General features: G+C 39.0%; 1 protein-coding gene across 4 annotated transcripts in view; it reads left to right on the top strand.

Annotated features, from left to right (window-relative positions):
* gsap (gamma-secretase activating protein) overlaps positions 1–20,920 on the top strand; it is an 89,403-nt gene that overhangs the window by 27,708 nt on the left and 40,775 nt on the right. For all 4 annotated transcript variants that reach the window (XR_006315096.2, XM_087999512.1, XM_043713816.2 and 1 more), the window contains exons 9-17: positions 338–442; positions 2,514–2,573; positions 4,304–4,347; positions 10,994–11,079; positions 12,637–12,714; positions 13,174–13,251; positions 14,722–14,814; positions 16,093–16,310; positions 20,488–20,554. Coding sequence is in view for 3 of the 4 variants with exons in the window: in XM_087999512.1 (XP_087855638.1) it covers positions 338–442; positions 2,514–2,573; positions 4,304–4,347; positions 10,994–11,079; positions 12,637–12,714; positions 13,174–13,251; positions 14,722–14,814; positions 16,093–16,310; positions 20,488–20,554 (829 nt within the window). In the remaining variant the exon portion in view is untranslated. The remainder of the gene's footprint in view (positions 1–337; positions 443–2,513; positions 2,574–4,303; positions 4,348–10,993; positions 11,080–12,636; positions 12,715–13,173; positions 13,252–14,721; positions 14,815–16,092; positions 16,311–20,487; positions 20,555–20,920) is intronic.

The raw sequence follows: 20,920 nt of genomic DNA, 5'->3' as shown, positions 1-20,920 counted from the left end.
TTTAGTTCATGATTTGTAGAACATTGAACTTTCCTTACTTCATTGGCTATAAGACTATTGCGGTCCCATTGGATTAAATGGTGCTACTAATCCTGGATGTCAGCTTTTAAAAATGGAAGTTATTGGTTAACAAATGTGAGATTGTTATAATCCTGTTAACTGCCCCTCTTGCCCCAACTAGTGATAATTTGTGAACAAAAAAAAATTCCCAAGGGACTAAAACTCAAACATAGGAATCATTTTGATGTAGTTACTTGATAATTGAATATCAATTAAATTTTAGTTATAATTGTACCTTGTTTTCTAACTAAATGCACTTGTGTTAAATTTGTTTTAGACTATTCAGAATCCAGATCGACTTCACAAAGACATTGTGGCTGAAGATATTTTGTGGGCACAGTGGGATACACAAGGTCAGAGGTTGTTCTATATCGTTGAAAAGGTAAAATGTCATTTGTTGCAAATGTCATTTTGTTTTGGAATAAAGAAATATTCAAAGAAACAAAAGACACAACATAACATAATTGTAGCAATTTTTAGTTTCAGTCCCACAAGAAAGTGAGGGATGTTAATAGGTAAGTTGAAACTTTATTGCTGGAACAGCACAGCAGGTCAGGCAGCATCCAGGGAACAGGAGATTCGACGTTTCGGGCACAGGCCCTTCTTCAGGAATGAGCAGAGAGTGTTCAGCAGGAGAAGATAAAAGGTAGGGAGGAGGGACTTGGAGGAGGGGCGTTGGAAATGTGATAGGTGGAAAGAGGTCAAGGTGAGGGTGATAGGTTGGAGTAGGATGGAGGCGGAGAGGTCAAGAAGAAGACTGCAGGTCAGGAAGGCGGTGCCGGGCTGGAGGGATCCGGCTGAGACAAGGTGGGGGGAGGGGGGATGAAGAAACTGGTGAAGTCCAAGTTCATCCCCTGTGGTTGGAGGGTTCCCAGTCGGAAGATAAGACGCTCCTCCTCTGACCGTCGGGTTGTTGTGGTTTGGCGGTGGATGAGTCCAATGACCTGCATATCCTCGGTGGAGTGGGAGGGGGAGTTGAAATGCTGTGCTACAGGTTGGTTGGGTTGGTTCGTCCGGGTGGCCCAGAGGTGCTCTCTGAATCGCTCCGCAAGTAGGCGGCCTGTTTCCCCAATATAGAGGAGGCCACACCGGCTGCAGCGGATGCAGTAGATGATGTGGGTGGAGGTGCAGGTGAATCTGTGGCGGATATGGAAGTTTCCTTTGGGGCCTTGGAGAGAAGTGAGGGGGGAGGTGTGGGCGCAAGTGTTGCACCTCCTGCGGTTGCAAGGGAAGGTGCCGGGAGTGGAGGTTGGGTCGGTGGGGGGTGTGGATCTGACAAGGGAGTCGCGGAGGGAGTGGTCTCCATGTTAATAGGTAACACTGTCAAAACAAGTGTTTTGAGAGAATTAATTACTGGGACACCGTAAAGAACTTTATTTTCTAAAGTGCCATGAAATCCTTCTACAGCCACATGTGAGGGCTCACTAGGTCTTGGTTTACAGGCCATTCAAATAAACAAAACAGCAACTCTGTGAATGCTATCACTGAACCAAAACTGACAAAAGATTTTAGTTGTAATAGCATCTTGTCAGTTTTTTTACCAGTGCATTTATTCATGAAAGTGAGCAGTCATTGAAAATTGACAGGTTCATGAACATCTTCCAGTATGAGTCACTGGATAACATCAAGGGGGATATCATCTGTTACAGATTTTACTTTCCTCGCGTGGGTACATTGAAGGTAATTTGGCACCGACCTTGCTTTTGTATGTTATGATATAAATCAGCCATGAGACTCTGTGCCAGTTACAAAATGTGACCAACCCAGTGATGTGGGTTTGTAGTGTCTGCTTGTTTGATCTATAACTGAAGAGGAGTGAAGCAATATTGTACAAATAAGGCATTAAAAAAAGTAGTTTCAAACAAGTTTTACTTGAGAAGCTTAAATGTACTGCATGACTACTTCATAGCAGAGAAAAACGGTAAAATACTGCAGATGCTGGAAATTTGATATAAACACCAGAGAATGCTGGAGAAACTCAGCAGGTCTGGCAGCATCTGTGATAAATGCAGTTCATGTTTTGAATCTTGTATCAAGTCCTGAAGGAGAATCATATCAAACTTGATATTAACTCTCTCTCTCTCTCTCTCTCTCTCTCTCTCTCTCTCTCTCTCTCTGCAGATGCTGCCAGGCCAGCTGAGTTTTTCTTGTATTTTCTATTTTTATTTTCACTTTATGACAGAAGTGGAATTGTAGAGAATTGAATAATTTTATAATTGAATGACTTCATCACATCTACTAACTGGATAAAGTATACAATGCAATGAATTGCATTTTGTATTCCTGTTGAAGAACTGAAGACAGTTGATTTCCATTAACTACGACAGTAAATTGACGTTTTGCTGAGCTTGACAAGTGTTTTTAATGTATATTGTGTAATATTTACTCTCATGCCAAGTTTCTGTTTTCACCATCTAAGACTCCTATGATGATGAATTGTTTCTTTTAAATAGGAAAACAATGCACTTCTGACATGCATCCAGTTTTACCCAGACAGAAACTATGAAAAGTTGGTAAGTTGTTGTATTTTACATCTTCTAGCTATACTAATTTATTCCTTAGTTTGTATTACTTTCGATTTTGTGTGTGTTTCCACTGATATATACATATGAAAGATGAGATCTTCAAAAAACATTTCTAGCAGCAAAACAAGATGTGCACGTGAAAATTGTATACCGTGTAAATTTGGATTTCTTGACCTTTCTCTGGGCGCAGCACATACTCATATGCAACATATTACTGGAATATCCCATTTGCACTGTTCTTGATGCTTTTGCATATACAAAATTTTAAAATTTAACCAAGTTTGTTGAGTTACCTGGACTGGATATTTGCTGTAAAATATATAGAAACCAGAATTTAATAGCTGTATAGTAGCAATGATACAGTCAGCATTTTCTCCATTCACTGATTTTAAACAGTTGGCTATGAACTTGGAAATTAGACCTAGGAATTGATCATTCAGCCCCCTCAAACCTGGTATGCCAGTCAATAAGATCGTGGCTGATTTGATTGTGACCTCAACTGCACATTCTGGCTAACACCTGATAGCAATTGACTCCCTTGTTGACCAAAAATCCAGCTACCTCCATCTTTTTTAAAAATCTTGAGTGAGTCGATAATGATATAATTTTGTTTTATTTTTGTGGATGAAATAAAGTAAGTTCAACTTTAAGATAGGTCACCAGACTAAACAAACAGAAAGTAAAAACATTTTAAAGGACCAATTTAAGATTGGTGTCAGGAGTGCCTGAATGAGGCCTTCCAAATGGGTATCTATGTATTATAGATAGTTAGGTAACATTGTGAAGGATGTTCTCTTTGTTTCTGTGGTGACCTCCATTTATCATGTGACTGAGCCATGGCAACAGATCTGCAGGTGATATTCATTATGTCGGAAAAAATTCAAGTTTTTGAATGAATTATACTTAATGAAAAATCCATTTGATTTGGAGCCAACAGCAGCTAGTGTTTCTAGTCTGGAAACCATACTGTCTTGATTACTCAAGCACGGACTAGTTCATAACCCATACCTGTCTGTTCAGGCCCCTCACAGTGGACAGGTCAGTAATTTCTGATTATCACTTTTCTACCTGATCAGAAATATTTCAGAAGTCGACGTAGCGTAGAAAGGAAGGGAAAAAAAGCAGAGGCAAGGGAAGTTATCTGGTGCTTACTTTCAGAAACTGATTTTTAAGGAAGTTACATCAATTTTGAATTTCCTCTTTTAATTCTTTGAATTGTTTTATGCTGTTCAGCCACAGACTATGTGCCTAAGCTCCTATTTTAGGAGATTTATTTATGTTGCCCTCATTGAGAATAAACATAGAACATAGAACAGTATAGCACAGAACAGGCCCTTCAGCCCACGATGTTGTGCCGACCACTGATCCTCATGTATGCACCCTCAAATTTCTGTGACCATATGCATGTCCGGTAGTCTCTTAAATATCCCCAATGACCTTGCTTCCACAACTGCTGCTGGCAATGCATTCCATGCTCTCAAGTCTCTGTGTAAAGAACCCACCTCTGACATCCCCTCTATACTTTCCTCCAATCAGCTTAAAACTATGACCCCTCGTGTTAGTCATTTCTGTCTGGGGAAATAGTCTCTAGCTAAATAAACATAAATTATGCAAATTATTACCACTTTGTTTGGAATTATTGTGTGCTGCCTATCTGGTTAGTGGTGAATAGTCTTGGAAATTGGTTATAATGTCACATTTCTTTGTTCTATTGACAGCTTTCATTTCCTCTTGGATTCTCTTTAACAGTTACAAAATTACGGTAAGCTACAATTGGTTCACATATAATCAGCCTTTAAGTTTTTTTGGTTAAAAAGTCCCGAACAATGCTGCGAATACAAATGTGATCTTGGGTAGAATGGATTTACTTAATGATGTATAATTTTAGAAATAATTTTAGTGTATTAACCATTAGGTTTTTAAAATAAACTAGTTGCTAATGTTCCGTTTTGTCATATTATAGTTTTCTAGTTATTACTCATCTGTATAACTGCCACAAGAGGTTCCTTTTTAATGGGTTTCTTTCACTTCCCTTTATTTTGAGATCTTGAAATATATTTGGACAGAGACACATCAGCCAGTGTAGACAAACTGTCTCAACTCGAGTGATTAATGTTTCTTAGCCCATTACAATGGTATGAGTCATATGGAATTGCCCAATGTTACCTTTTTGGAAGACTTCTTAATTGAGGAAGACCTCAATCTTGAACTTGCTATTCTTTTTGAGGTATGTTCAAATCCTGATCCTAATGGACAGGTTTTGCCTATGCACACGGTCTTGGAATGTCTCTATTTTGAAAGCTGATTATGCTATTTGAATGCAGTTTGCCCAGCTGTGCCACAACACCAGTCTATTGAAACGTTAGGCACCAGTGAACTATGTCTATGTAGAGAACTAATCAGGGATGCATCGTGTTCTATGAGAATCAAATAGCTCTGTTTCTGCCTGTCGTCAGCATCTGTGGTTTGCAGCGCACGTGGTAATGTATCTTACAAAAAATGTCTACAAAGCAGATTTCCTTTAACTGCTGTTATACATGATGTTCATTTTATTCTGACTAAATTTATATAAAACCTTTTTGAATCCCAGTCGTCTTGCATGCTTTTCTTAACTTACATCTAGCAAAGCAGTTGTTTTATTTTGAGAAAATGAGATCTTCATAGTCATAAATTCACATTTATTTTGTTTGGTATGTTCAAAGATGAAGGTGAAAATGATGGTGTGAAAATTTATTGCTTATTCTGTCATACAGTTACAGCAGTGCTTTTCTGAAATTTTTTTCATTCCTAAAGGTGCAAATTTATGTCCTATATTGTTAGTTTCCTTTTTAAGATTTACTTACTCATTCTCAGGATTGTGCATTGCCAGCAAGGTCAGCATCATTTGCTTAATATCTTTCTATACCCTTGAGAAGAAGGTGAAAAGCTTTCTTCTTGAACCACTGCTGCCATAGTGCAGTTAATTGGGGAATTCCAGGATGTTGACCCAATGATAATGAAGGAATGTGATTTATAGATTCAAATTCAGGGTGTTGGAGGGGAATTTGCAGTTGGTTTTGTTTCCATGTACCTCCTGCCACTTTTTTAAAAAATTCATTCACATGATTGAATCACTGGCTAGGTCAGTATTTATTGCCCAGAGGGCAGTTAAAAGTCACTCGCATCACTCTGGGGCTGTTCATTCATGTAGGTAAGGACAGCAGTTTCCTCCCCTAAAGGACATTAGTCAACCAGTTGGGTGTTTTCCTGACTATGAGCGTGGACAACATTAGACTCTTTAACTCCAGATTTTATTAAATCTGCCATGATAAAATTCGAGCTCTGATTGCCAGAGTATTTGCTGAGTCTCTGGATTAATCGTCCAATGATATTAACCTGAGGCCTCCCCAGGCAATTTTATTGTTCAATTACAACAGGCAGTCGATGTGCATTTGTGCCATGCTGCCAAAGGAGCCTTTGCACGTTACTGTAGTTGTGCTTGTAAATAGTATCCACTCAAACATAACGACATGACTCGCCAGAAACAACTTCATCCCTATAGAACATAGAACATAGAAGAATACAGCGCAGTACAGGCCCTTCGGCCCTCGATGTTGCGCCGATCCAAGCCCACCTAACCTACACTAGCCCACTATCCTCCATATGCCTATCCAATGCCCGCTTAAATGCCCATAATGAGGGAGAGTCCACCACTGCTACTGGCAGGGCATTCCACGAACTCACGACTCGCTGAGTAAAGAACCTACCCCTAACATCTGTCCTATACCTACCCCTCCTTAATTTAAAGCTATGCCCCCTTGTAATAGCTGACTCCATACGTGGAAAAAGATTCTCACTGTCGACCCTATCTAAACCCCTAATCATCTTGTACACCTCTATCAAGTCACCCCTAAACCTTCTTTTCTCCAATGAAAACAACCCCAAGTGCCTCAGCCTTTCCTCATACGATCTTTCTACCATACCAGGCAACATCCTGGTAAACCGCCTCTGCACCCGTTCCAGTGCCTCCACATCCTTCCTATAGTATGGTGACCAAAACTGCACACAATACTCCAGATGCGGCCGCACCAGAGCCTTATACAACTGCAACATGACCTCAGTACTCCGGAACTCAATTCCTCTACCAATAAAAGCTAGTACACCATATGCCGCCTTCGCCGCACTATTTACCTGGGTGGCAACTTTCAAAGATCTGTGTACATGGACACCAAGATCCCTCTGCTCATCCACACTACCAAGTATCCGACCATTAGCCCAGTACCCCATCTTGTTACTCTTAACAAAGTGAATCACCTCACACTTAGCTACATTGAACTCCATTTGCCACCTTTCTGCCCAGTTCTGCAGCTTATCTATATCCCGCTGTAACCTGCCACATCCTTCCTCACTGTCTACAACTCCTCCGACTTTCGTATCATCCGCAAACTTGCTCACCCAACCTTCTAACCCCTCCTCCAGGTCATTTATAAAAATGACAAACAGCAATGGTCCCAAAACAGATCCCTGCGGAACACGGCTAGTGACGGCACTCCAAGATGAACCTTTGCCATCAACTACTACCCTCTGTCTTCTTCCAGCCAGCCAACTCCTAATCCAAACCTCCAACTCCCCCTCAATGCCATACCTCCGTATTTTTTGAAGTAGCCTACCATGGGGAACCTTATCAAACGCCTTACTAAAATCCATAGACACCACATCTACCGCTTTCCCCTCGTCCACCTCCTTAGTCACCTTCTCAAAGAATTCAATAAGGTTTGTGAGGCACGACCTGCCCTTCACAAAACCATGCTGACTATCCTTATTCCTATCCAGATGTTCATAAATCCTATCCCTTACAATTCTCTCTAAGACTTTGCCCACAACAGAAGTGAGACTCATCGGCCTATAGTTACTAGGGTTATCCCTACTCCCCTTCTTGAACAAGGGAACCACATTTGCTAGCCTCCAATCTTCCGGCACTACTCCTGTAGACAACGAGGACATAAAAATCAAGGCCAGTGGCTCTGCAATCTCCTCCCTTGCTTCCCAGAGAATCCTAGGATAAATGCCATCAGGCCCAGGGGACTTATCTATTTTCACCCTTTCCAGAATTTCCAACACCTCTTCTCTACATACCTCAAAGCCATCCATTCTACTTAATTGTGACTCAGTATTCACATTGACAATAATGTCCTGTTCCTGAGTGAATACTGACGAAAAGTATTAATTCAGTGTCTCCCCAATCTCTTCAGCCTCCACACGCAACTTCCCACTACTATCCTTGACTGGACCTATTCCTACCCTAGTCATTCTTTTATTCCTGACATACCTATAGAAAGCCTTAGGGTTTTCCCTAATCCTACCAACTAAGGACCTTTTATGTCCCCTCCTTGCTGCTCTTAGCTCTCTCTTCGGGTCCTTCCTGGCTTCCTTATAACTCTCAATAGCCCCAATTGAACCTTCACGCCTCATCTTTACATAGGCTGCCCTCTTCCATTTAACAAGGGATTCCAATTCCTTATTAAACCACGGCTCCCTAACACGACCCTTTCCTCCCTGCCTGACGGGTACATACTTATCAAGGACACTCAATAGTTGCTCCTTGAACAAGCTCCACATATCAATTACACCCTTGCCTTGAAGCTTACTTTTCCAAGCCACACATCCTAAGTCATGCCTCACTGCATCATAATTTCCCTGGCCCCAGCTATAACCCTTGCTCTGTCGTGCACACTTATCCCTCTCCATCACTAGAGTAAAAGTCACCGAATTGTGGTCACTGTCCCCAAAGTGCTCACCTACCTCTAATTCTAGCACCTGGCCTGGTTCATTACCCAGAACCAAATCCAGTATGGCCTCACCTCTTGTTGGCCTATCTACATATTGTGTCAGGAAACCCTCCTGCACACATTGGACAAACACTGACCCATCTAACGAACTCGAGCTATAGCTTTCCCAATCAATATCAGGAAAGTTAAAGTCCCCCATAACAACCACCCTATTACTTTCACTCTTCTCTTGAATCATCCTCGCAATCCTTTCTTCTACATTTCTAGGACTATTAGGAGGCCTGTAAAAAAACTCCTAACAGGGTGAGCTCACCTTTCCTATTCCTAACCTCAGCCCAAACTACCTCAGATGGTGAGTCTTCATCCATCGTCCTTTCCACAGCTGTAATACTATCTTTGACAAGCAATGCCACACCTCCCCCTCTTTTACCCCCACCTCTGACCCTACTAAAACATTTAAACCCTGGGACCTGCAACAGCCAATCCTGTCCCTGTTCTACCCATGTCTCCGTAATAGCCACAACATCGAAGTCCCAGGTACCAACCCACGCTGCAAGTTCACCTACCTATATTGCAGGCTCTCTGAGAGCTTTCTCTTAATCTCCATTGATTTAAATTTTACTAGTCTCCATGGTAACTTGGTTAAATGTTGTCTTCATGTGATTGGTAGTCACTTTTACCTCACCAACGGAAAACCATTCTCTTGTCAGTATATCGATAAAGTTGTAATGTGGTCAGTAGCAGTGTTTTCCGGGAAAAATGTAAATGGAGCATGTGTGAGCAATGATCACAACATCTTCCACCACTTTTCTGACTATTAAGACTATGCAATGGTAATTGTTTTGTTTGGATTTATCCAACCATGGTCACCCATCCCTTCCCTAAACTGCTTTTGGTGTCTTAGAATCAAGAGTTATGGCAATATTTCTTGTGCTTCTAATACTCAAGGCTTTAAAACTACAGGATTCCTTACTCTGTTATTTTCTTTCTATGGGTTTGTAAAAGCCTAACTTGGTATCAGCTTATCATTGATTACTTGGGGCAGAGAATTCCTAGGGCCCAGATTTTTGTTACTGAGAGGGGTGACTTCAGTCTGGACTTGTTAACAAGTGCCCCATATGTACAATTTTCACTTTGTGCAGAAACAGAGCTGAGTCAGCCCCCCCCCCCCCCCCCCCCCTCCCACCCAATCCCAGTAACAGTGTAGTTGGCAGGGGTGTGGAGATGTGCTGGATGGGCTGTTTGGAAGATCTGCCTTGGTGTTCTGGGACTTCTTCTCAGTGGCTTTGCATGTTGTTAGTCTCTATAATCCTCACTGCATTACCCATGGTCCCTTATAGCCTCCATGCCAACTTATCTTTCATGGACTCTAAGGTAACTCAGTGCCAACTAACCCTTTACTCTGTGCATTCATAGCCGCTGGAACTTAGTCAGTCACTCACCAAGTCTCCACCTCGGGAACAGTGTGGAGACAAACAAAAAGTAATGAACTAATCTACACACCTCTCCCTTTACATACTCTTTACAGTCAAACAGTTCATGAGATCTTATTTAAAGTTCTAAATCTTCCCTAGTTTTTGATATTTATTCTTTTATGGAATGTAAACATCACCGAGAATAGCTTTTGATACCTGTCCCTAATTGCCCTGAATTGAATGACTAGAGTCTACTACATTACTGTGGATGTGGAGTCACAGTACTTGTCTTTATTCCCTTGAGGATATTAGTGGACCAGATGGAATCGTTAAAACAATTGATGGCAGACAACACAGTCAACGTTCTGTGATTAGCTTGTATAAAGTAACCAGATTGTATGAACAGAATTTAAACTTCACCAGCTGCTATGGTGGTATTTGAACATGTACCTGCGCATGTTTTTGTTTTAATAGCCATTGACAGCTGCAGCCTTTTTAAATTTTAAAGAACAAGATTTTAAAAATCGGTACAGATCATTGCACTTAAATAGACTTTGATCATCCTTCAGGAGTGTTCATATCTTCTCTGTTTTGTTACTCCCACACTCTCTCTTTTTTTGAGTTAAGGCCTTTGCAACAGCTAAAATGTTGTCCAGCTGGGCTGTTTGAGCTCTGCTCCATTCCCTGTCATACTTCCCCTACCAGTAAAAGTTAGATTTGTCTGAAGTGGTGGTGAAACATCGACATTTGGGTCACTCTAATGTTTCTCTGTGAAAATACAGCTATTCAGTAGTTTTCCTGGTGGAATTATGTACCTTTTTGTATGTGGAGGTTAAATAGGCTTTAAAGAATAAGAAAGACCATAACTACAGTTGGCATTTGCAACAATCTCTTTAAACCCATTAGCAACATGTGCTTGTAGATTGTTTGTTGTATTTTAATTCTCCTCAGTGAAATAATTGTTAAAGAAACACAATATGTATAATTTATCCTACACTCAGAATAAAATTGGCATACAATTGCCCTGGATGGATATCCTTACAAAGAGATCATCCTGCAAATTTGCTTAGAAATCTGTTGGGTTGAGGATGCACAAACATTGGTTCTCCATCCTGTACAAATCGCAAATTAATCTGCTGACTGGTAGATTACTGGTTATATGGAGGGTGTATGTTAAAGATGGATGAGTGCATTTGTTTAATGCCAAATTGTGCTGTTTTTTTAGACTCATCAATTTTGGATACATTAGTTTTCAACAAGAAGAATCATCTTTGGAATTGTTGAATCTGCAAGTTTTCACAAATCCTACAGGTAACAAATATAAATGGATTGATTTGTTTTCCTTTTTGTTATGTGGTGAAGTACATGTTTTCCAGGAACTGTACTTGAAGACTGTTAACTAGAGGGAGAATTCAAAACCGTTCATTACATCAGTTTCAATGATAGGATAATAGCCAAGTCTTTGCTCATTCACGCCAACAAAATAATGAGGATACAAAATGATTTGTTTACTTAAAGCAAATTGAAATGATGTTGGTGCATTAGCTGATATACAAGTGGTAATCGCTGTAATTCAATACATTACAATGACCATTAATGCCCTCTGTCATATGAGGCAACTTTTACTTTATCATATCTGATACAAATTATATAGCCATCACCAAATGGAGATAATGGACTTTGTAGATTGTGCCACCTAAAATGTTGACTATTTGCAGCATTTGTCATTTGCAGAGAAATGCAGAAATCTTACCTAAACCAGAATTAGTAAACAAAATTAATGGTGGGAAAGGGAACTTAATTTTCAAATTACTCATGGTCAGTCTTTTGTAGTGGTTTTATTTAAATACCCACATCCAATAGTTTGAGTTCAAGATGTTGGTTGAGGAAAAGGCAAGGTCAAAAACTGTCTTCAGGCTTGGGCTACTTTAGTTTTAATCTGCAATATTTGTAAAACTAATAATTGAGAGTTACACTGTCAATATTTTTTTTTAACAAAACCTGGTGCAATAAAATTCTGTTGCCTAATGCTGGTCGGTCTACTCCACATGGTTTTCTGCATGTGTTTCTGCCATTCTCATTGACCAGAGGCCAAGGTTCTATCCAGTTCAGTTTCTCCATTCTTCTTCCTCCTCCAACACTTTGTCCAGAGATGAGCATCTCCCTGACATCATCGCAAGATTGCTACATCCTAACATGCTTACATAATAATTAATAAATATGATGTTCTGCAAGCCCTGTCTAAATCTCGCATTAAACAGAGATGAGACTTCCTTTTTCTACATGGTGTCATAGAGATCTACAGCACAGAAAAATGCTTTTCACTCCAAGCCTGCGCTGATCAGAAACAACCATCTAACTGTTCTGATCTTATTTTCCAGTACTTGTAGCATAGCACTGGATGCCTTGGGCATTGCAAGTGCACTAAATGCTACTTAAATATTGAGTGTTCTGCCTCTAACATTCTTGTAGGCAGCGAATTCCAAATTTCCACCACTTGTTTTATTTCTCACTGAGGAGGAAACCTCTAATATACAGTCCTCTTAAGACATCAGCACTTCCTCCAATTCCTATTGGCCATCTCCAAGTTTAACCACCTCACCATTGATGCCCATGCTATCAGCTGCTAAAGCTATAATTTCTAGCATTCCTTCTTTAGTCCTTCCATTGCGCCAACTTCCTTTCATCTTTCAAGATGCCCCTTTATCATTTTAACTTGGCGGTGCCTGATCTAATCTCTTTTCAAATTTTGTGTCATAACTGTCCAGAGGTTTGGCTTATTTTACTTGGTTAAAGGCATTTTGTTATGCTTGGACCCTTGATTTCATTTATGATTTTATAATTTCTCATTTCTTGTTGCTGTTGCAGGTACCATGTCAGTATGTTACAGTCATCCTATGCAAAACAAGCAGGAATTCACATATTCAGTGATTCTTCTGCATTATGGTAAACATGATTTCATTTCATTGTGCCCTTTCTCTTTGCCTAAAATTCACCCTCCCTTTAGTCAAAATACACTTAACCAATGTTTTCTTTGATTTTTAGAATACCAGGACATTCTAAATCGGATTTTAATAACTGCCTGCATAGGTGCTGTCCTTGCTGCCTGCAGGATGCCCTCTTCAAGCAGGCTGATCTATTTGTCTTACTCTAAAGTACTACTCCACCAAGAAAACTAGTCCAAAGCGCACACAATGTTGAAAGATTCTGAAATGTAATCGAGTGTAGAGGCAAATGTTCCATTGACTTTGCTTTTTCCTTTACAATGTTCAAATAATGTTAAAAATAAAATCCTAGGAAGGAAACAGCAATTTATACAGTTTCCCATAGTCCAACCATTTGAATGGAACCAGAGTGGTACAATGCTGAGCTGATCATATTTTAATTTCATTAACTTTTTTGCAGGTTGGAGGAAAACATTTATTGTTTCTTTGGAGGAATCTGATCATTACCTTATAAGTGAACCAACCTTCATTAACATTGGTAAGCTGATCGTATATAGTATAGACAAGATGCTTTTTAATTAAACATGTAGGGATGAATTTTCTCACTATTTTTGGTGTATTTCTAATGTCTAATTGGAGCAAGTGATTTTTTTTTTTATATGGCAGGAATATTAAAAGCCATTTATGTTAGTTTTGTAATACAAAATTGCATCTCCTCATCCTTTTGCCTCTTCAGACCTAATTCCATCAGCACAACTTATAATCTGCATATATGGTTGCAAAAATCCTCATTTAATTATTTCTGAGAACAATTTTACTTTTATACTGGCCACACGTGTCTAGTAGGATCAATCCAGCATTACTTCTCTTCTAACTTCTGCTGCCATTATATTCCATACTATGACATACAGATGACATGTACATAAGGGGATTTGACCAAAGAGGTATTAAGACCTGTCTATCACTTACAGTATGGGGGTCTGTAGTCATGTTTATCTACCTGCACTCTCTTTGACTAAAAACAATTTGCTACATTCAACATCTATGGCACAGGCTTTTTTTCGGGTGTCTGTCTGTCTAATATTGGCCATCTGGCTTGTAGTCACTTTTCTGGTAAATAACTTCACAGGCATTACAGAAAGCAAGCAAAGAAGGGGTCACTCAGTTTTTCAGTGTTTGTGGTGTACCCTTGGTTAAGATTTATTTTTTCACTCTCACAAGACACCCCATCCTACCAACTGTAAGATTTTCCCTATCATCAAAGCATAGACTGTGTAGCAACAAGCTGAACATTCTGAATCTCAGTGCTGGAAGTTGTCATCAAGTGTTTATTTTGAAACCCAGCCTTACCTGTCCCTTTCAGATGAAGTTAATAAAGTCTGTTACCATCAATAAGTATTCCTTCAAAAATACCTTAACAGCATCAGTGCTACAACAAGAGATTTTTCTGTTATGAGTTATCGAGAATGCCTTCACCATCTTTAAAGCTCAGAAATGATAGCTGCCCCAAGCCTTTTAATGATGTGTTTAAGATGCTTATCATAATGCTAGTCATTATTTTATCAATTATCTAAATAAAATCTGATGCAGAATATCTATACAATAAGCTGTAAATTGCTAGTGATGCACTGCATTTAAGGGGCCCAACTCTAGAAGAAGTAACAAAATTCCATTAATAGCATAAAGAATGAAATGGTTCCGGTTCAATCAAATCTTGGCTGTGGCATCTAGATTCTATTAGAATTAATTCAAATTTTAAATGACCAGATACCTTGATGTTTATGTCCACTTAGGTCAAGAGAAAAAGCAATTCTTTTAATTTGATTGGTTTTGGGAAATGTTTCTCATTTGGTTTTCTCATTGTTTGAACAAATTGTAGCAGTTGTTAGCCAAGTATCCTATAATAATTGAACTCTGAGCATTCAAGTTACAACTTGTGCTAAGTTGAAATAAATCAATTTTAATAATTTGATAGGGTTATTTTCTTTACGGGTTATTTTCTTTACAGGTTATTATGTAGCTGTTTACATGCCTGGATATTTTTTACACCTCATCAATATACAGCATCCTAATTTGGTTTGTCATAGTTTATTTCTGTCAGGTAAGAATGTTTAACACATTTTGAATATGCTTTGGTATCCGTTTTTAGGAGTTAAAACAGTCTCAACAGGTGCTTTTAAGATAACAGACACTTTCTCAGGTGAGCTGAGGTACTGGGCTGCAGACAGAGGATTTTGAACTGTGTCATATAGGTATTACTTGATTCAGGTCAGCAAGTCTCCTTTGAGCTGCTTATGCAGGACCCCTTGGTGATTAATGGGTTACACTTTTTAAAAATTTGCCTGAAGTGGTGGAGTGTCTTTTTCAGCTCTCTTAGCTAATAATGGTTTATTTTGATGGGAGCTGGGGAATAGAGGAAATAACCAGATAACTCTCGAATAGATGAAATATCCAGACTGGTGAGGGCATCTCTGATAAGAATTGAACCTGGCATGCTTTTTAAATTCAGTTTGTGGACATTATCTGAATGTTGTTGTATATTTCTTGGGTTAACTAACTTTGAGACATTGTACCAGTGATGTTGGTACATATTAATATTGCCACATTTTATATTTCCTTTTTGAGATTGTTGAAGCAGTGAAGTTAAACTGCCATTTATATGGTAGTATTTATTATAACTATTTGATTTTGGAAAATATATCTTTTTTAGCAATATTATTTGTCCAAATTTCAAGTAACTCAAAATAAATTTATGTCCAAAATTCACTATTTTTAAACTATACTAGTCACGAAAGATTACGCTCACCTTGCCATTAAATGTGATTTGGTATTTTTAAGTTAAATAAGATCACTTGAGTTTCTGTTGACCTCATGGTGGGGAATAACTTAATGATTAGTTAGCGATGTTTAGTTATCATAAGACAGAATTCAGTTTTTCTTTACAATTGCAGCAGTGACTTGATTGTAGTTTTAAAATATTAAAATGTTTTGGTTGGGTAGTTTGAGAATCTGATTGTTCTTGTGAAAGAGGGAATGGATGGAAAAAGCATGATCAGCACAGAGGATGAACAATATTCAAGCTCGAGCCAGATCATTCATGCCAAGTGTTTTTTTTTCATTCAAAAGGTTACAGAAAACAAACCCTTCACTTTCCCTGCTCTCCCCACCTTGCTTACCAGAATCTACAGGTGCTGGGTCACTTGGAGCTTTCACAACTGAACTTGATAGATTTTTGTTAGTTAAGGCAAAAGTAGAGTAAATTTAGGAAATGGAGTTGAGGTATCTTAATGTATTTGGCAAAATGGGCTCAAAAGCTGAAAGGCACATTCCTGTTTATTTAATAGCTTATATTTATTTAATAAACTTATCTGTTTGCTAGGGAAGGATGCCAAAGTGAGCCCCTGGAATCTGCAAAGTCCCATATTGTCATTAACTGATTCACTACTGGATTGTCAGTTTGGAAAAATATATAAAGCTCATCTTGACTTGAAGTTATTCTTGTCATTCATGCATGAAAATAAACTGGATTGTCATCAACTCGCAGCAATGCATTGCGCAGTCTTCTATCTCCAGAACAACTCAGAAACAGAAGCACAGGTATTGTACTAAAGAATTAATATAATTCATTATGTACCCCACATTACTCAACTTAGTATATTTGTGATTAAGTATGAGGTGTTGCACTGTTTAATAACATTGTTGGAAAATTCTGTTGTATTAGTTAGCTTACAAATTAAATATAATATCTGTTGCTTTTAACCAAATTAAGTTGCAACAAGTGAGTCATTTATGGAATGTGTAATGTAGTATAAAGGAAGAATGTATAGCTAGGTAGAAGTCAGAATAGCAGGTGGATAGCAACTCAGAAACTATGAAGAGGCATCCAGTGCAGGAATCCTCTGGGAGCATGGCAATATTAAATCATTCTTTAGCCTTGAATAATAGTGAGGGTGACAGTGCCACAAAAGAATGCAGTCATGATGCAGAGGGTGGTGCATGTATGGAATGAGCTGCCAGAGGAAGTGTTGGAGGTTAGTACAATTGCAACTTTTAAAAGGAAGCTGGATGGGTAGGAAGGGTTTGGAAGGATATGGACTGAGTGCTGGCAGGTGGACCTAGATTGGGTTGTGATATCTGGTCGGCATGGACAAGTTGGACCGAAGGGTCTGACATTTCTATGACTCTATGATCCCGGCATCATACAGTGAAGAACTTAGAGGGGGTTGCAACAAATGTGTAGGAAGATGGTGGTAATTGAGCTTTTGATTGGGAGATAGATAATTCTGCTATTTCTGATGTGAGACCAGTATAGTTTGGCTCCCAGATGCCACACTAATGGACATCAGAGGATGCAAAACATTTTGGGAAAGGATGTCAAAATTCTGCTGGCATGGTTTACTGAAGATAGTAAACTCTAGATTAGCCCAACAAGCTTTTATTTTAATTCTAATTCAGTGGCCTAATGAATGCATTTAGCATAGCTTTGACAAAGTACTCTTTCTCTTAAAGCACTAACTTAATACCTTTGGATATTTCTTTTGCCTCCACTACTACATTCCAAATTTGGTTTCAAATTGACTGTTGTTCCTCTGTCAATCCTTTTGCTGTAAATATGATTATAGAAGATCTTTTAGGTTAGCTTTTGTGTTAGCCAGCAGTCTATTTTAGTGTCTTCTTGCCCTTCTTTCTTTTCTCACTTCTATGTACGTTTTCTTGCAAAAGCAAACTGAGTGTTTTTTTTTGTTTGACCCTACTCCCTAAATCCTTTGCTGTCCAGGAAGCTTTGGCTACCCTGACAATCCTATTCTTCAAACAGATGCTTTGGATATCCCTTCCTTTTGTCTTCAACTGTGGATTTTATTCCAGCAAATGTAAATTTGATGACTGCTTTGCATAAACACCTGTTTTCAGTCTGTGGGCATGACCTTGAGTTTCTAGTTGTCGGTCATTTTGATTTCCTTCTGTACTCTTGCCCTAATTTTGATTTCCTACACTGTTGAAGGAAGCTCAACATAAGCTCCATGAACAGCATCCCAACTTTTGTGTAGGTGCTTCGTGATGCAATGAGTTGCAAAGATTTCAGATCATATCTTGGCTCCTTTTTTGTTGGGTGGCAGCTATTGGTGATGATTTTTGCTATTCTTATTTGGACCGCTTCTAGAACAATCCTTTTATTTCTTCTTGTCCCATTACCATCTTCATTTGCATTGTACCATTATCCTTTTTCTTTCTTGATCTCCCTGTTACCTCTAAGTTTGCTTGAAACCTGTTGCACCCCTAGCTTTTAGTTCTGACAAGGTCAACTCTGGTAATGTTAACTTTGTTTCTTCCTTCAAAAATACTTCCTGATCTGTTGAATATTGCCAGCATTTTCTTTATTTCTGAAACAAATCTGGGTAAACAATTGAAGCAGAAACGTTTGAGATATCGGGAAAGAACAGAGTACATTTAACTTGATTTCTGTTAGAAAGAGCCATTACAGACCCAACTTTTAGACATCTTGCCACCTTCATTTTAAATGAGGGACCAGTGTCTGGGCACTGATCTGGACTGTTTGTTAAGCCTGTTCTTCTGTCTGATCTTCCTGAAGGCAACCAAGCCCGAAGTCACATCCAGGCACTCTAATTAAAGCTGGCAGGTGGGATCCTGAAGCTGCTGGCCCAATCAATAGCTTTGGAAGGCTGGATCATCTAAATGCATGAATTAGGAGCAGACATTGGCCATTTAGCCCTTTTGAGTTTGATCTGTCATTCTTTAAGATCATGGCTGATCTGTTTGTGTTTCAAATCCTTTATTCCCATTTATCTCTCCCTGCCCCACCCATAATTTTTTATATTTTTGCCAGACAAGAGTATACATACCTCTGCCTGGAAAATATTCCATGACCCTGCTTCCAGTGCCTTCTAATGCAGATTTCTAACAGATTTGTGCAACACTGAGAGAAAAATAAATTCTCCTCGACTATTAAAAAGGACAAGTTTAATTTTTAACCACATAGTGAGGTGGGTGCTGCTCAGGAAGCAGAAAGGGCACAAGTGTGCCTCAAGATGGAAATGTCCTTGGGGCACATGACAAATATCAAACCTGCTGGTGTGACCTTCTTCCCTGCCAATTGTTCCGTGATGGCCACTGCCACCGCCTCCTCATGGACTTCAGCCTGACTGCTGGGAGGCTGCTTCCAAGGAGCTGCTGAACATGGTACTCAGCTGAACTCCACTCCGAAGTGAGGAACATGTTAATGAATGCTCCTTCTCCTCCTTTATGTTGAAAATCACACAATACCAGGTTATAGTCCAACAGGTTTATTTGGAAGCACTAGCTTTTGGAGCAGCAGTCCAAAAGCTGGTGCTTCCAAATAAACCTGTTGGACTATACCCTGGTGTTATGATTTTTAACTTTGTACATTCAGTCCAACACCGGCGTCGCCTTATGGGCATCCTAACAGGTAATTATTGTTACATCAGTTGGCAGCTGCTGACACCATTTATGAAAGTATCATCTCCAAGAAAGTGTCCTCTCTGGAACCCATTCTGATTTTCATTTTTTTGCACAATCTTGTCTTAAAGCTTTCTTCTACAAGACAGAGAATTCAGCCCACAGGAGGTTGAGTAGCCTCCTGTGCTGCACTTTTCTGATTCTTTCTGATTATTTTCTGTTCTGGTGAATATCACAGAACAAAATATACCATTCAATCCTCTTAATTTCAGTTTTCTATAAAAATAAATGCTACCTGGACACAATCTGGAATATTGAATTGTTCTGACAGGATCCCAGCCATTCTTGAACCCGAAAGATATTCTTTATAAAAGAACCGATACACAATTGCAAATTTATAATATAGATTAATTTGCCCTCCACGTGTATTAATAAAATCTGTTCCCCCAATCTGCTTCCTTACAGTTCTTGAGGCATAAATTTTCATATAATGCCCCAGCCCTCCCCTCCTTTTTGTACCAGACAATCCTGAGATTTCACAACTCAAACTCTACTTTTGACACATTGGTAAAATCTACTAATTCTTTTTTTTTTTTCTTTAAAAACAATCCATCCAAATGCAGGTTGCAAATAGGGCGGCACAGTAGCTCAGTGGTTAGCACTGCTGCCTCAGCACCAGGGACCTAGGTTCAATTCCAGTCTCTGGCAACTGTCTGCATGGAGTTTGCACATTCTCTCCCGTGTCTGCGTGGGTTTCCTCTGGGTGCTCCGGTTTCCTCCCACGATCTAAAGATGTGCAGGTCAGGTGAATTGGCCATGCTAAATTGCCCTTAGTGTTTGGTGCATTAGAGGGAAATGGGTCTGGATGGATTACTCTTCGGAGGATTGGTGTGGACTGGTTGGGCCAAAGGGCCTGTTTCCACACTGGAGGGTATCTAATCTAATCTAATCATAATGCATAAAATTAAGAAACTTATTAATGCTCATTTACATATTGATGCACATGTCATCGATTTAAATATAATTTCACAGTCAGAAACCTTTCAAAGCTATGGAAAGAATCCTTTAAGAAGTGTGAATATATTATTCTGTGTTTATTTCTGTGATCAATATTTATAATTCAAGAAGAAATTTTAAAACTATGTATTGAATAGACCACAAACAAAATACAATTAAGGGATAACTTTGAGCACTTTGAATTCCAATTAATATTTCAGATGTTAACCATAACAAAGGTCAACTCGCTTATGTAAATGCAATTTTAGTTTACAAAGGCCAATTTATGTTAGAAAAACAGCAATTGGAAATTTGTCTTCTCTCTCATTTTTCCTCCCAACAGATTATTCACTGGATGTGTGGATTGCCTGTTTCTGGCTCTATTGATCTTATTCAGGAATTCATCTGCGGTAAGTGTGTTCATTTCAGAGTAAATACTAAGAAGTTATTTTGGTACTAAAATGTAATATTGACTCACCTTGAAACAGTCTTGAAAGATCATGTTGTAATTTTGCTTTTGGAATTTTTGTTTAAAAATCATCTGATTATGATGTAAAGCAGGTTGGATGAAAAATAAATACGGTGAAGCCCCATGGTAAGTGGTTCTGTGATCTGACTTGTAAAGTATTAATTTTCTAATATCTATAAATACAGCTATGTATGTTATACTGTCCAAAGTGCACACTTTCCTTATTCTTTATATGACCAATTTTCTCTCTCACTCACATTTTTTCATTAGGGTCATAGAGAAAGGAAGCTGAAGCAATGACTAAGAA

The sequence above is a fragment of the Chiloscyllium plagiosum genome, unplaced genomic scaffold (assembly GCF_037043375.1).
Source record: "Chiloscyllium plagiosum isolate Xiang-an unplaced genomic scaffold, Cpla_swu_hap1 HiC_scaffold_23, whole genome shotgun sequence".
Lineage (NCBI taxonomy): Eukaryota > Metazoa > Chordata > Chondrichthyes > Orectolobiformes > Hemiscylliidae > Chiloscyllium > Chiloscyllium plagiosum.
Note: the sequence above shows the minus strand (reverse complement) of the source record. Positions and strands in the feature narration are given on the sequence as shown.